The 14,703-nt window shown below is 39.6% G+C and overlaps 1 protein-coding gene across 8 annotated transcripts in view; it reads left to right on the top strand.

The window, feature by feature from the left end:
• LOC127432968 (activating molecule in BECN1-regulated autophagy protein 1A-like) overlaps positions 1-14,703 on the top strand; it is a 105,311-nt gene that overhangs the window by 24,257 nt on the left and 66,351 nt on the right. For all 8 annotated transcript variants that reach the window (XM_051684723.1, XM_051684794.1, XM_051684940.1 and 5 more), the window contains 2 exons: positions 13,071-13,253; positions 14,563-14,637. In XM_051684723.1, coding sequence (XP_051540683.1) covers positions 13,071-13,253; positions 14,563-14,637 — 258 coding nt within the window. The remainder of the gene's footprint in view (positions 1-13,070; positions 13,254-14,562; positions 14,638-14,703) is intronic.

The following is a 14,703-nucleotide window of genomic DNA, read 5'->3' as shown; positions in this document are numbered from 1 at the left end:
AGTATTTAAAAGTTCAGAGCTTGCGATTTTCAGAATAGCATTCTGAGATGATATTCTTCTCACCACAATTGTATTGAGGTGAGTTACCATAGACTTTGTCAGTTCGATCCAATCTGGCCATTCTCTGTTGACTTCTGACCTCTCTCATCAACAAGGCGTTTCCATCCACAGAACTGCCACTCACTGGATGTTTTTTGTTTTTGGCACCATTCAGAGTAAATTCTAGAGACTGTTGTGTGTGATAATCTCAGAAGATCAGCAGTTACAGAAATACCAGCTCATCTGGCACCAGCAATCATCGATTTTTCTGATTAGCACTTTTTATTGATTCAGACAAATGAAACAGCAAAGCAAACATATATAAACACCAAATTAACCCCATTATTCCATTTCCCCCTTCCAATTCCCAACCCCACCCTGACCCTCAACAAATATCCCAGTGGTCCAACTTGAGAATACACACACAAAAAAAAAAAAAAAAAAAGAATAACAAATATATATAAAAAAACTAAAAGTCACACACATTTAAAACTACACATCTCTCTCTGCTTCCCCTCTCCGAGAGCCTTCCAAAAATGCCAAATAGCTGCCCCATTTTTTTATTAAATAAATCCAAGTTTCCCTGCCTTCTATATGACATTTCTTCGAATGCCTCCACCCAGCCCATCTCTGTGCACCACTCCTGAAATGAGGCCGCTCCAGCTGACTTCTATCCCCTAAGGATGACCTGCCTGCTGATCATACCACTGGCTAGGCCCCAATTTTTTTATATATTTGTGTCCAATACGTCACACACAAAACTCTGAACCCTCAACCAAAAATCTTGGATCTTAACACACCACCAAAAAACATGGGTTGTGTCCCCATCTTCTGATTGGCATCGCCAGCAGGTGGGTGTGTCTTTAAGACCAAGCCTATACAATCTAGAGGGGATCCAATAGAATCAATGTAAAATAATTAAATTGCATAAGACGCACCCTTGCATCTCTAGATTGTAGACTTGACATTTTTTAGAATCCTAGCCCACACTCCCTTCTCCGATACCAAGTTTAAATCTTTCTCCTATATTCTCTTTTTTTTTTTTTTGTAATTAACATTTTTTATTGATTCATGTGCATATGACAGTGGAAAAAACTCAACACATATATAATGAATCAACATTTTACATTTAAACCCTACTAATACAATCCCACCCTGACCCCTAACGAACACCCCTGTGGTCCCACGTAACACATACACAATCCAAAAAAATAAAATAAATATATATATATATATATATATATATATATATATACACACATACATAAAAATATACACACACACACACATATATATATATATATACACACAAATAAATAAAATAATAAACATACATGATTAAACTAAACTACACTCTCCACATCCCCTCCCCAAGATTCCCCCAAACAACTAAATATTTGCCCCATTTTTTAGCAAAGAAGTCCCTAAACCCCAGCCTTCTACTTACCGCCTCTTCAAATGCAGCTACCCTCCCCATTTCCACACACCACTCCGAAAAATAGGGTGCTCCATTTGACTTCCAACCCCTTAAAATTAATTGCCTGCTGATCATGAGACTGGTCATAACCCAATTTTTTATATGAATATCCCCTAAATGCATGACCACCCCATCACCCAAAATACAGAGTCTGGGACAAAGCAAAACCAACAAATAAACTGTTGGTTCAAAACGTCGCACAAATACCTCTGAACCCTCAACCAAAACTCCTGGATCTTAACACACCCCCAAAAGACATGGGTAGTGTCTCCAACTTCTGACTGGCATCGCCAGCAAGTGGGTGTGCCTTTAAGACCAAGCCTATATAATCTAGAGGGGGTCCAATAAAATCTATGTAAAATCTTAAATTGCATAAGGCAAACCCTTGCATCTCTAGATACAGACGAGACATTTTTAAGAATCTTAGTCCACACTCCATCCTCCAATACCAAATTCAAATCTTTTTCCCATACTCTCTTGAGAGAAGTCAAGGCTCCATCCCCCAGACTCTGAATTAGTAGGGAGTAATACATTGATGCTTCATGGCCTTTTCCAAAAGCAGCAATCACCTCTCCCAAAGCACCTGCCGCTTTAGGGGGGTGCGTGCCACTTCCAAAAATAGTGCAGAGTAGGTGGCGAAGCTGTAAATACTTATAAAACTGAGATCTGGGAATGCCAAAATGTTGAACCAAATTTTCAAAAGGTCTCAATACTCCACCCTCATATAGGTCACCAAGTGCATTAACCCCCCTCACAATCCAATCTGACCAACAAAAAGGGGACTTATTAATACATAGTTTAGGGTTCTGCCATATGCTCGAGGCTACGTTTAAATAAATATCCGAATTAAACACTCTGGACACTTTTGTCCATATCGAGTGCAAATGCAAAATAACGGGGTGCGACTTAACCTCTCCGGCTAGTTTAATCGAAAGGCTTTGCAGTGGCGAGATAGGGGCAAGTACTTCCTTTTCAATACAAAACCAGGGAGGGGTTCTCTCTCAGGTGGAAGCGACCAATGAGCCAAATGTCTAAGACCAAACGCATAATAATAAAACAAAATCTTGGGTAGGCCTAGCCCACCTTTGTCAATGTAACTTATTGAAGTTTAACCTGGGGCGCTTACCATTCCAAATAAAGGACTTCGCTATGCTATCAGATAGCTTGAAATAAGAGAGGGGGACATCTACAGAGAGAAACTAAAGCAGGTAGTTGAATTTTGGAATACAATTCATTTTAATAACATTAACATTCCCAATCATCGATAAATGTAATGAAGCCCACCTGTCCACATCGCTCGAAAACCTTTTAATTAAAGGGTCAAAATTAACTCTTAACCAAATCAGACAAATTTGCTGGGAATAAAATCCCCAAATACTTAATGCCCTGTTTGGGCCACTGGAAGGCGCCTGGCTGGAAAGCCGTTTCTGGGCAGTACGCTGTCAGTGCCAAAGCTTCGGATTTAAACCAATTGACTTTGTGTCCTGAGAACTTGGAAAAGGAATTAATAATCCTGTGGAGGCAAGGCATAGATCTAGTAGGTTCAGAGACTATAATAACTATATTATTTCAGAGAAATAATAAAATATCATCTGCGTAAAGCAGAAGCTTATGCGCCACACCTCCCGCTGTCACCCCTGGAAAATCATCCTCCTTTCTTATCGTGGCTGCTAATGGTTCCAGGGCAAGACAGAACAATAATGGGGAAAGTGGCAACCCTGTCGAGTGCCCTATCCAGAGTAATATAATCTGAAATTAATCCATTTGTTTGTACCGCTGCTACAGGGTGTTTATAAAGTAACTTAATCCAACCAATAAATGTACTCCAGAACCCATACATTTCCAAAATCTTAAAAAGATAATCCCATTCTACCATATCAAACGCCTTTTCGGCGTCAAGTGAGATGGCAGCGACCGGAGATTGTTCATTCGCCACTGACCACATGATATTGATGAGACGCCTGAAGTTATCAGAAGAGCTACAGCCCCGAATAAATCCCACCTGATCTATATGTATAAGAGATGTCATAACCTTACTTAATCGGTTAGCCAAAATTTTTGACAATATTTTTACATCTAGTTGGATCAGGGAAATTGTATGGTAACTTTTACACTCGCTTGGATCTTTGTCCTTTTTAAGAATCAGACTGATCCGGGCATGTGTCATGGTTGGAGGAAGTTTTCCCTTCTTTAATGATTCAGTATAAACTTCTAACAAAAGTGGGGCCAGTTCTGTAGCATAGGATCTAAAAAATTCTGCGGCAAAACCATCTGGCCCCGGAGTCTTGCCAGTAGGTAGGGACTTAATTACCTCGTTAAGCTCCTCCAAGGTTATCTCAGAATCAAGAGAGTTTTTTTGCTCAGTCGTCAGTTTAGGAAGATCTAATGGTTCCACAAAGTTTCTAATATCTTCATCAGTAGATGAAGACGTGGAACTATAAAGATCAATATAGAATTCTTTAAAGGCATTATTAATATCAGTGGCCGAGGTAAATATTTCACCACCAGCAGATTTCACTGAGGGAATAGTAGAAAAAAACTCTCTCTGCTTTATATATCTAGCCAAAAGCTTCCCTGCTTTGTCACCCGACTCAAAGTATGACTGTCTTACCCTGAATAACCAAGATTCTGTGACAAAATAGTATTATATCTATATTTAAATCGGGTCAATTCTCTGAGGCCATCAGCTGACATACGGCGCTTCAGCTCTGCCTCTGCACTTTTAATATTTCCTTCCAACTCCACAAGTTCTCATGCTTTGGATTTTTTGATGAATGAGGCATACTGTATGATCCGGCCCCTAAGAACCACTTTAAGTGCCTTCCAAGCCACGCTCACAGAGGATACTGAGGACCAGTTGGTCTTCATATAAACATTGATTTCAGTCTTTAACATTTGTTGGAAATCAGGATTTTGCAGAAGGGATACATTAAGGTGCCAACTATATGATTTCTTTTTCTCTATATGTGGCATCAACTCTAAACTCACCAGGGCATGATCTGAGACTAAAATATTTCCAATTGAGCAATCAACAACAGATGAAATTAGGGATCTGGATATAAAAAAAAAAATCTATTCTAGAATAAATCTTATGGACTGATGAAGAAATGTATAGTCCCTACTGGATGGGTTCAAAAGTCTCCAAATATCCGAAAGACCAAGATTTTTACACATCCTGTGAAGTGTCAGTGTTGTTCTAGGGGGTTTACACACTTTTGCTTCACTATGATCAAGGACTGAATCCATCAAAAGATTAAAGTCTCCTCCCAATATTATATCATGAGGGGTGCCAGCGGTTTGTAATGTCCCTTCAAGATCTATAAAAAAGCCCTGATCATCAGCGTTAGGTGCGTAAATATTAGCCAAAATCAGACTTTGCCCTTGAATTTCAGCTAAAACAATAATTACTCTTCCTAATTTATTTTTAATCTGTTTGAGAAATTTGAATTGTAGATGTTTATTAATCAATGACTCCCTTGCTCTTACTTGAGCCAACACTAAAGAAAACATGTCCACCCCATATCTTCCCAAATTTTTCAGCTTCCTGCGGGGAGAGATGTGTTTCTTGAAGAAACACTATATCATATTTCTTACGTTTAAGAAAAGTAATAACCTTCCTTCTTTTTATGGGGTGCCCCAACCCATTCACATTCCACGTGGAGAGAGATAGTACACTCATATTAACATTTGACATATTGATGTAATAAAAAACAAATTGTGTGTGAAAAACAAAATTATGAAGACCACATTCCCCATTAGTGAAACAATCAACCCCCGAACATCCCCCGGAACAAAACAAACAGATAAAAGAAAAAACGTGCGCATTAACCCCACGCACGACAGCGCCAACTGGCGACAATCCCTCTAAACTCAAAAGGTCCATGAACGCCCACGAGCCCCCATGACAACTTTGACATTGGATTGCTCAATTTTTCCTCACAAATTTGTGAGGCAAAATTACATAACAGAAAATACTTTGTGAAATAAACCCAGTTAATAGGAAGAATGAACACAAAAATGTGTAGATTCATTCACAGAACTGTCTCAAGGATGTGATCTTCCACAAAACAAATTCCAGCTGATATAAAACCGTTCAGATTCCTCGGACAGACAAACTAATGTTCAGTGAGTCGGCTGTTATGAGTTGGGCGGATGACGTAATCATTCCAATGTCCCATAAAAAAAAAAAAACTCAACAAAACAAACTACAGCCAGCAGGAGGAATAAGCACGAAGAACGAACAGATTTATCATAGCTGTTCCAAAGGAGTATTATTCAACAGAACAAGCTCCAGCCGCTAGGCGGAACCAATACAAAAAGAAACAAAACTGGCATCCCGGTTCCCTGGATGATCGAGTCAATTCACTTGGAGGCTGCGTAAACGTATATACCATGACTTACACAATCTGTTAGCTTTATAAAAGACATCCTTTGTGTGAGCATGTAGATATTTTGCGGTCATCCATAGTGTCCACTCTCAATCTGTCCGGGAACTTCAATGCAAAAGTTTCTTTAAGGAAAGTGTTATTCACAGAACAAGCTCCAGCCGCACGGCAGAGCCAACGCAAAAAACCTAAAATGTCGCCCAGCTTCCTCAAGAGTAAGTACAGTGAGTCAGGCCCACTCACATGAGAAACATCCAATGGTTTACTCAGACATAGATTCTATAAAAGACATTGCCAGATTTGGACATGTGAATACTTTGCGACCGTTTTTCGTTTCTATTCTCAGTTTGGCAGGAAACATCAGAGCAAACGAGATCTTTTTCTGATGTAAGAGTTTCTTACATTCCTTGAACCGATCGCGTTTCTCTCTTGTCGAACTCGCAAAGTCTGGGAACAAGAAAACATTATGGTTCTTCCAAGAAAGCTTCCCTTTGCTCCTCGCCTGGCGCAACGCAAGATCTTCATCGGATGATCTCAGAAATCTGGCCAGAATCGATCTGGGCCTATCTCCCTCAGCAGATCTGTGAGCCGGCACTCTGTGAGCTCGCTCGATTTCCAGCTTGTGGCCTGTTATGTCGAGCAGACTCGGGAAAACCTCATCTAGGAATTGCACCATATCTCTGCCCTCCTCATGCTCAGGAATTCCAACAATTCGAACGTTATTCCTGCGGCTTCTATTCTCAAGATCTTCAAGCTTTTCAAGGAGATGTTCCAAATCAACTTTGGTCGCGGGTGGATTAGCGGTTAATTCCCTCTCCAAAGATTCCAGAAAATCGATTCGTTTTTCAAAATCAGTCACTCTTGTACCTAACTCAGAGAATTTTATTTCCATCGCCATAATCGATCGACGTATTACAGCGAGATCCTCCAAGTCAGCAAGAATCTTCGTCAACATCACCGACATGTTGGACAACTGACGCTGGATCTCCTCTCCTGCCGCGCCATCCAAATCGAGTCCCCGGTCTGTAGGCCTGTCGGGGCTTTCATCCTGAACACGTAAGTGTCTTTTAATATCTCCAGAGCCCGAGGATTTTGACTTCTTTGCCATGTTTTGCAAGAAAGGACAAATATGTAACTGGGTGTATCAAATTTCACCAGATTATAACATGAGAATAATCGAAAATTCAGCAAAGTGCACAGAGCTTGTCGCTCACACGTCTGCGCCTTGCATGACGTCACCCAAAACCTCCTCTCCCATAATCTCTTGAGAGAAGTTGAAGCTCTGTACCCCAGACTCTGAATTAGCAGGGAGTAATCACCACTCCCAGAGTATCTGCCGCATTAGGGGGGTGTTTGCTACTCCCAAAAATAGTACAAAGTAAGTGGCGCAGCTGTAAATACCTAAAGAATTGAGACCTGGGGATCCCAAAATGTTGAACCATATTTTCAAAGAATCTCAACATTCCACTCTCATATAGGTCACCGAGCATATTAATCTCCCTCACAATCCACTCTGTCCAGCAGATAGGAGACTTATTAATACATAAATTTGGGTTCAACCATATTCTCGAAGCAACATTTAAATAATTGTCTGAATTAAACACTCTGGACTTTTTTGTCCATACCACATGCAAATGCGAGATAACGAGGTGTAACTTAACTTCTCCAGTTAGTTTGATAAAAACGCTTTGCAATGGTGAAATGGTAACTTCCTCTGTTCAATACAAAACCAGGGAGGGGCTCTCTCAGGTGGAAGCGACCAATGAACCAAATGTCTGAGACCCAATGCATAATATTTAAACAAATCTTGGGTAGGCCTAGCCCACTTTGGACGTTTACCATTCCAAATGAAGGACTTTGCTATGCTATCAAATTGCTTGAAATAAGAGAGGGGAACATCTATATGAATTTTGGAATACAATTCATTTTAATACCATTAACCTTCCCAATCATAGATAAATGTAATGAAGCCCACCTGCCCACATCACTCGAAAACCTTTTTATTAAAAGTCAAAATGAACTCTAACTAAATCAGACAAATTTGCTGGGAATAAAATCCCCAAATACTTAATGCCCTGTTTGGGCCACTGGAAAGCCGTTACCGGGCAGTATGCTGTCAGCGCCAAAGCTTCGGATTTATACCAATTAAAGGAAAAAAAACCGGAGTCTGATCATTCGACACTGACCACATGATATTGATGAAATGCCTAATCTTATCAGAAGAGCTATGACCCTGAATAAACCCCACCTGATCTATATGTATAAGAGATGTCAAAACTTAACTGAATCGGTTAGCCACAATTTTTGACAATATTTTAATGTCTAGCTGGATCAGGAAATTGGACGGTAACTCTTACACTCGCTTGGATCTTTGTCCTTTTTAAGAATCAGACTGAGCTTGTTTCATGGTTGGTGGAAGCTTTCATTCTTTAATGATTCCGTATAAACTTCTAGCAAAAGTGGAGCCTGTTCTGTATCATAAGATCTAAAATTAATCGGCAATGCCGCCTGGCCCCGGAGCCTTGCCTGTAGGCAAGGCCTTAATTACCTCGCCAAGCTCCTCCAAGGTTATCTCAGAATCAAGATTTTCTTTTTTGCTCAGTCGTCAGTTTAGAAAGTTCTAATGGTTTCACAAAGTTCCTAATATCTTCATCAGTAGACGAAGACGTGGTACTGTAGAGATCAAGATCTTTAAAATAATTATTAATATCATTGGCTGAGGTAAATATTTCACCACCAGCAGATTTCAGTGAGGGAATGGTAGAAAAAGACTGTTTTATATATCTAGCTAGAAGTTTCCCTGCCTTGTCCCCCGACTCAAAATATGACTGTCTTGCCCTGAAGAGCCAAAACTCCACCTTCTGTGACAAAATAGTATTATATCTGTATTTCAATCGGGTCAATTCCCTGAGGCCATTAGACGACATTTGGCGTTTCAGCTCTGCCTCGCCACTTTTAATCTTCCCTTCCAATTCCATGAGTTCTTGTGTGCTTTGGATTTTTGGTGAGTGAGGCATACTGTATGATCTGGCCCCTAAGAACCACCTTCCAAGTGCCTCCCAAGCCACACCCACATAAGATACTGAGGACCAGTTGGTCTCCATATAGACATTGATTTCAGCCTTTAACATTTGTTGGAATTCAGGATTTTGCAAAAGGGATAAAGCGCCAACTATATGATTTCTTTTTCTCCATATGTGGCAACACCTCTAAACACAGAAGGGCATGATCTGAGACTAAAATGTTTCCGATTGAGCAATCAACAACAGATGAAATGAGGGACTTGAAAAAAATCTATTCTAGAATAAATCTTATGGACTGATGAAAAAAATTATAGTCCCTACTAGATGGGTTCAGAAGTCTCTAAATATCTGTAAGATTTTTTACACATCCTGTAAAGCATCAATGTTGCTCTAGGGGGCTTGCACATTTTTGCTTCACTATGATCAAGGACTGAGTCCATCAAAAGATTAAAATCTCCTCCCAATATTATATCATGAGGGGTGCCAGCGGCTTGCAACATCCCTTCAAGATCTATAAAAAAGCCCTGATCATCAATGTTAGGTGCATAAATATTAGCCAAAATAAGACTTTGTCCCTGAATTTCAGCTAAAACAATAATGACTCTTCCTAATTTATCTTTACTCTGTTTGAGACATTTGAATTGTAGATGTTTACTTATCAGCATAATGACTCCCCTGCTCTTACTCGAGTCAGCACTATAAAAAAAATTCCCACCCCATATCTTCCCAAATTTTTCAGCTTCCTGTGGAGAAAGTTGCATTTCATGAAGAAACACAATATCATATTTCTTACGCTTAAGAAGAGAAATAACCTTCCTTCTTATGGCCTGCTATGTCGAGCAGATTTGGAAAGAGCCCATCCAGGAATTTCATCATATCCTGTCCCTCTTTGCCCTCAGGAATTCCGAGGATTCGGACGTTATTCCGCTGGCTATCCATGTCCTCCAACTTCTCCCAGACATGCTCCAAATCCACCTTGGTCGCTAGCAGATTAGCAGATAATTCCCTCTCCGATGACTCCAGGTAATGAATCCGTTTCTCGACACCCTCCACTCTTGTAACCACATCAGTGAACTTCGCCTCCATGGCAGTGATCGATCAATGTATCACAGCAAGATCCTCCAAGTCAGCAACAACCTTTGTCAGCATTGCGACATGTTCAGCATCTCTCGCCGCATTTCCCGCACCTCTCCGACTAAATCAACTCCCAGGCTCGTGGCCTGCTTGGGAGTGTCAGCTTGAGCACGTAAGTGTCTTTTAATGTCTCCAGAGCCCGAGGATTTTGAATTCTTTTACATATTGTCCTCCTAGAACAGTTATGGAACAGAGTGTATCGAATCTCACTGGTTTATGTCATTAAAAGTATTAAAACTAGCAAAGTGCACAGAGCTCACCGTTCACACGTCCGATCCCTGCATGGCGTTACGTAACTCCTCACCAACAATCATCCATGCAATCATCTAATCAGCCAATCATGTGGCAGCACTGCAGTGCATAAAATTATGCAGATATGGCTCGGGGATTTGGAGCGTGGCATGATTGTTGATGCCAGATTGGCTTGTTTGAGTATTTCTGTAACTGCTAATCTCCTGGGATTTTCACTCACAATAGTCTCTAGAATTTACTCAGAATGCTGCCAAAAACAAAAAACATCCAGTGAGTGGCAGTTCTGTGGACGGAAATGCCTTGTTAATGAGAGAGGTCAACAGAGAATGACCAGACAGGTTCGAACTGACAAAGTCTATGGTAACCCTGTACAATTGTGGTGAGAAGAATATCATCTCAGAATGCTGATCGGTGTATGTACCAATTTTGGTGACTGTAGATGAAAATGGGGGTGCTATAGAGACCCCGTTACATGCCCATTTTAAAGAGGGTGCTGCAGAGCCCAACCCCCCCCCCCAACAAATTTGCCCAGCCCTAATGGCCGATGACTCTGATGTGTGTGCAAAATTTCAAGAGTTTTAACGCATGTTAAGTACCCTAAAAGTACAGAAAACCTTGAAAAAGAATAATAATAATAATAATCCTTAGAAGTGCAATAGGGCCTCTGCACTTTCAGTGTTTGGGCCCTAAAAACCTATAAGACAATAACTTTTTTTGCAGTGCATTAAAGGGACAGTTTACCTAAAAATTGCTATTGTCATCATGTACTCAATTTTATGTTGCATCAAACCTGCATGACTTTCTGTCTACTGTGGAACACAGAAGATGTAAGGCAATACCTGGATGTTAGTCTCAATCACTATTCACTTACATTGCTTCTTTTTTCCATACAATAAAAGTAAATGGTGACATCTCTTTTTGGGTTCCACGGAATAAAGAAAAGTCATTAGAGTTCGGAACAGCATGAGGGTGATTAATTGATGAAAGAATTTTCATTTTTGGGAGAACCATCCCTTAACGTATATAGAAAATGGTTTGTCATCAGCCTTCAGCTGATATATGTTTGGTAAGTCTTTGGGTGTTTTCGAATGGAGGGGTCGTGGAATTGCCTAACCAATCTGCATTAGTGCAGTCATGTTAGTTTTAGTTTCACGAATTGCTTTTGTACTTCGCTTTTGTAATAACTTTTGAGATGCACTTTTGTTTTTTTGTTTTTTGTGATGTTGATTCACAAATATAACTGGTTTGTTGTGTTACCACACATGGCATTTTCAATGTCAAAAATTGTAAGAGTAAGAACATTTTAAGTACCTTTTTATTTTACTCAGAAACCAGTAGCGAGTAAAACATACAAAATTCATACAAATGTTAATATTTTCATCCATTAAGTTTTCTTTAATGTATTTATGCAACATTGTCAAAATGGTTCCAGCTTATCCTACTCAAATGCATGTGACATCAAATTAGGGATGCACCGATACTGGTATCGGAATCAGGTCTGATACCGCGCTCATGTACTTGTACTCGTAAAAATGCTCCGATACCAAAAAACGATACCATCTGACATACGAATGTCATTACGTAAACATTCAGCTCACAGATTAAAATCACGCCATGTCCTAGTGAGATTATTTAACAGCAAAAGCTGTGATTTAATGAGATAAATAGATTGTTTGCGCATGCAGCATTTTAAATGTGAATGCTTGTGAATGTTTAGAGCTGGTGTTGTGCTGACATAGAGACACAAACTGCCCATACCTTTAAGAGATCCTTGGCTCATACAAAGAAAACACCATCATGAGCATTGCATGCTCTGTTTGTAGCAGATGACAGCAGGCAGAGCGCTAATTCACTTTTTAGCACAAGTCATATATAGACTACATATTTATTTATTTATTTATTGACATAGTAGCCTTTTGCGGTTTGATAATCACTGTGATTCACATAGCGACTGGCTTTTCTGGATTGGGAATCTGCCGCGATTACGTCAGAGTTCCTTGGTCTAAAACACAAACACTTCAAAATAAAAGCTCCGGCAAAATAAAAGCTCAATTTAAATGAAAAAAGTATGACAGATATAGATCACTATAACTGTATAGTTATATAATATTCACTGTTATACTACTACTACTAATAATAATAATAATAAATCAATAGTAACTGTATTATATTTAAGGAATATCTTTATTTGGAGGCACTTTTTTTGACAAATATAACTCCAGTGTTATTTTGGATTGTGCTGTGAGGTTCTATATAAAATCACTTCACTTGCTAAAAATAATACATAAATAATAATATCAAAATAAAAAAAGTTTCATGTTGAAAATTAATTGTTATACTTTCAATTAAATTGACATTTTTAATTAATTTATTTAAACACAATTTCGATGATACAATTGAAATAAAATGTTGATATTGATTTCAGAAAAAAAACAGGAATTGGACTTGGTATCGGCGAGTACTAAAAAAAAAAAGTAGCAGTACTCATACTTATTCTCAAAAAAATGGTATCGGGACATCCCTACATCAAACAAACAAGAATAAGGTCTGAAGTAGTCCAAAAGCAATCAGATTACATTATTTTAAAAATGTAATCCAAAAGATTACATTACTGACTGCAATTTAAGTCGTAGAATTTGTGTTCAGTACCAGATGCAGAAATAATCTACCCAGCACTGGTCATCCACTGCAAATCTAACAACAGTGTTGTCTCTCTCTCTGTATTGTGGTGTGTGTGTGTGTGTGTGTGCGTGTGTGTAGGTTGTCTCCTGCAGCATATTATGCACAGCGTATGATCCAGTATCTGTCTCGGCGTGATGGCATTCGGCAGCGCTCTCTCCGTCACCCCAGCAGACCCCGACCCCTCTCCTCTAATCCAGACAGCCTCTCCCCTGGCCCCGCCCCCAGCGTAGAGAACAGCGAGGTTGAATTTGAAGAGTTCGAGTAAGTAAACAAGCACAGACACATTAGGCTTGTGATAGGTGGTTGTTCCTGAATCCTTACCTGCTCACATCCGTGCCCAGAAATCTCTATGGATTTATTTTTCTCTTTTGTTGCTAGGCAACCCAACAAACATACAAGCAAGGCTCTAAATGCCAGAATCTTATCTCTTCTGCTTTTCAACCACCCTGCTATTGAGCTTGCCAACAATTTTACCATATTTGCCCCAAGCACCTTCACGTTTTATGAGCGTTTCATCTTGGATTTAAATGCTCTTTGTCTGACTTAGATGAGATAGAGTAATGTGCTGCTGTGTGCTCACTGCTTTTTTTCTTGTCTTCTGCACAATTGTGTTTTATAAGTCAGGAAAGAATATTTCTTCTACTCTGTTGCGTTTTCTAATAGAATATTTGTTGAATTTACTCGGGGGCTGTTTTTTCATTCGTTTCTTTTCCCATCAAGTGCTAGACAATGACTTTGACTGTTGAACTGCGTCTTGCTGTTCATATCAGCGTCTCGCACAGGTGCGGTATTTCTCAGCACTATTTGTTGTGCTGTGTCTTTGTTTTCAGTGCAAGAACACTTTTGTCTGAATTGTCCCTAAGCAATTAAACCTTTTCCAGTAGATTATTATAAAATCACACTTCCCATTCCATCTCATTATCAGCAATAAAAAAAACAACACTCTATGAAGTCCCAGCACGTTTTAAATATGCAATTATGTGTTTTACGAAACAGGCAGAGGTCTGTGTTCAGGGCTGTGTTAAGAGCTTCCATTGACGGGACCATTAACACACTAAAAAATGTCTATCTCTCCATCCCTCCAACTCCTCCACTAGTTCAATATAAGCTTTTCTCTCCACTCCAAACCACGCATCCCCTCTGCCCTGCTCTTTCACTTTTTTTTGGCACGGATTAGATGCCCTCCTCTGAGCTGATGAATAATTCCACCCGCTGGCTGAAGAGTTCAGCATTCACTGCCGCTTGGGACCACAGATCCATATTCATCAGAATACTTATGAAACCCATCAGTCTTTCAGTTAGCCTTCATATTAATATTTATATACACCATAAATTTCCTCTTTTCTGTCTATCAATCATTCCCACGCTTACCTTGTAAGCGTATTAATGTTCTCACTCATCTGAGAAGTGATTGGAGAGACATTTGCTCTTGTTAAGGGGCAGATTTAAGTGATTTCAAACTTTGACTCAACTTTACATAATTACAACAGGCAAATGATTTTAAGCAGGTTGTATTGACCTTTTTTTAAAGTGTATGATTGTTGTTCTGCATATGTATGTTTGTGTATAGGGACAATGGAAGCAGACATTGGGCTCCCCGTAATGCACGTATGTCTGCCCCCTCCCTTGGTCGCTTTGTCCCCAGGTAAGAAGAGGAAATTGTTAGTCTGTTTATTCCACAGAAATGCATTCTAATGTGTTGTACAACTCC

Source organism: Myxocyprinus asiaticus, chromosome 1, assembly GCF_019703515.2.
Source record: "Myxocyprinus asiaticus isolate MX2 ecotype Aquarium Trade chromosome 1, UBuf_Myxa_2, whole genome shotgun sequence".
Lineage (NCBI taxonomy): Eukaryota > Metazoa > Chordata > Actinopteri > Cypriniformes > Catostomidae > Myxocyprinus > Myxocyprinus asiaticus.
The sequence above is the reverse complement of the archived record's forward strand: the minus strand, read 5'-3'. Positions and strand labels throughout refer to the sequence as shown.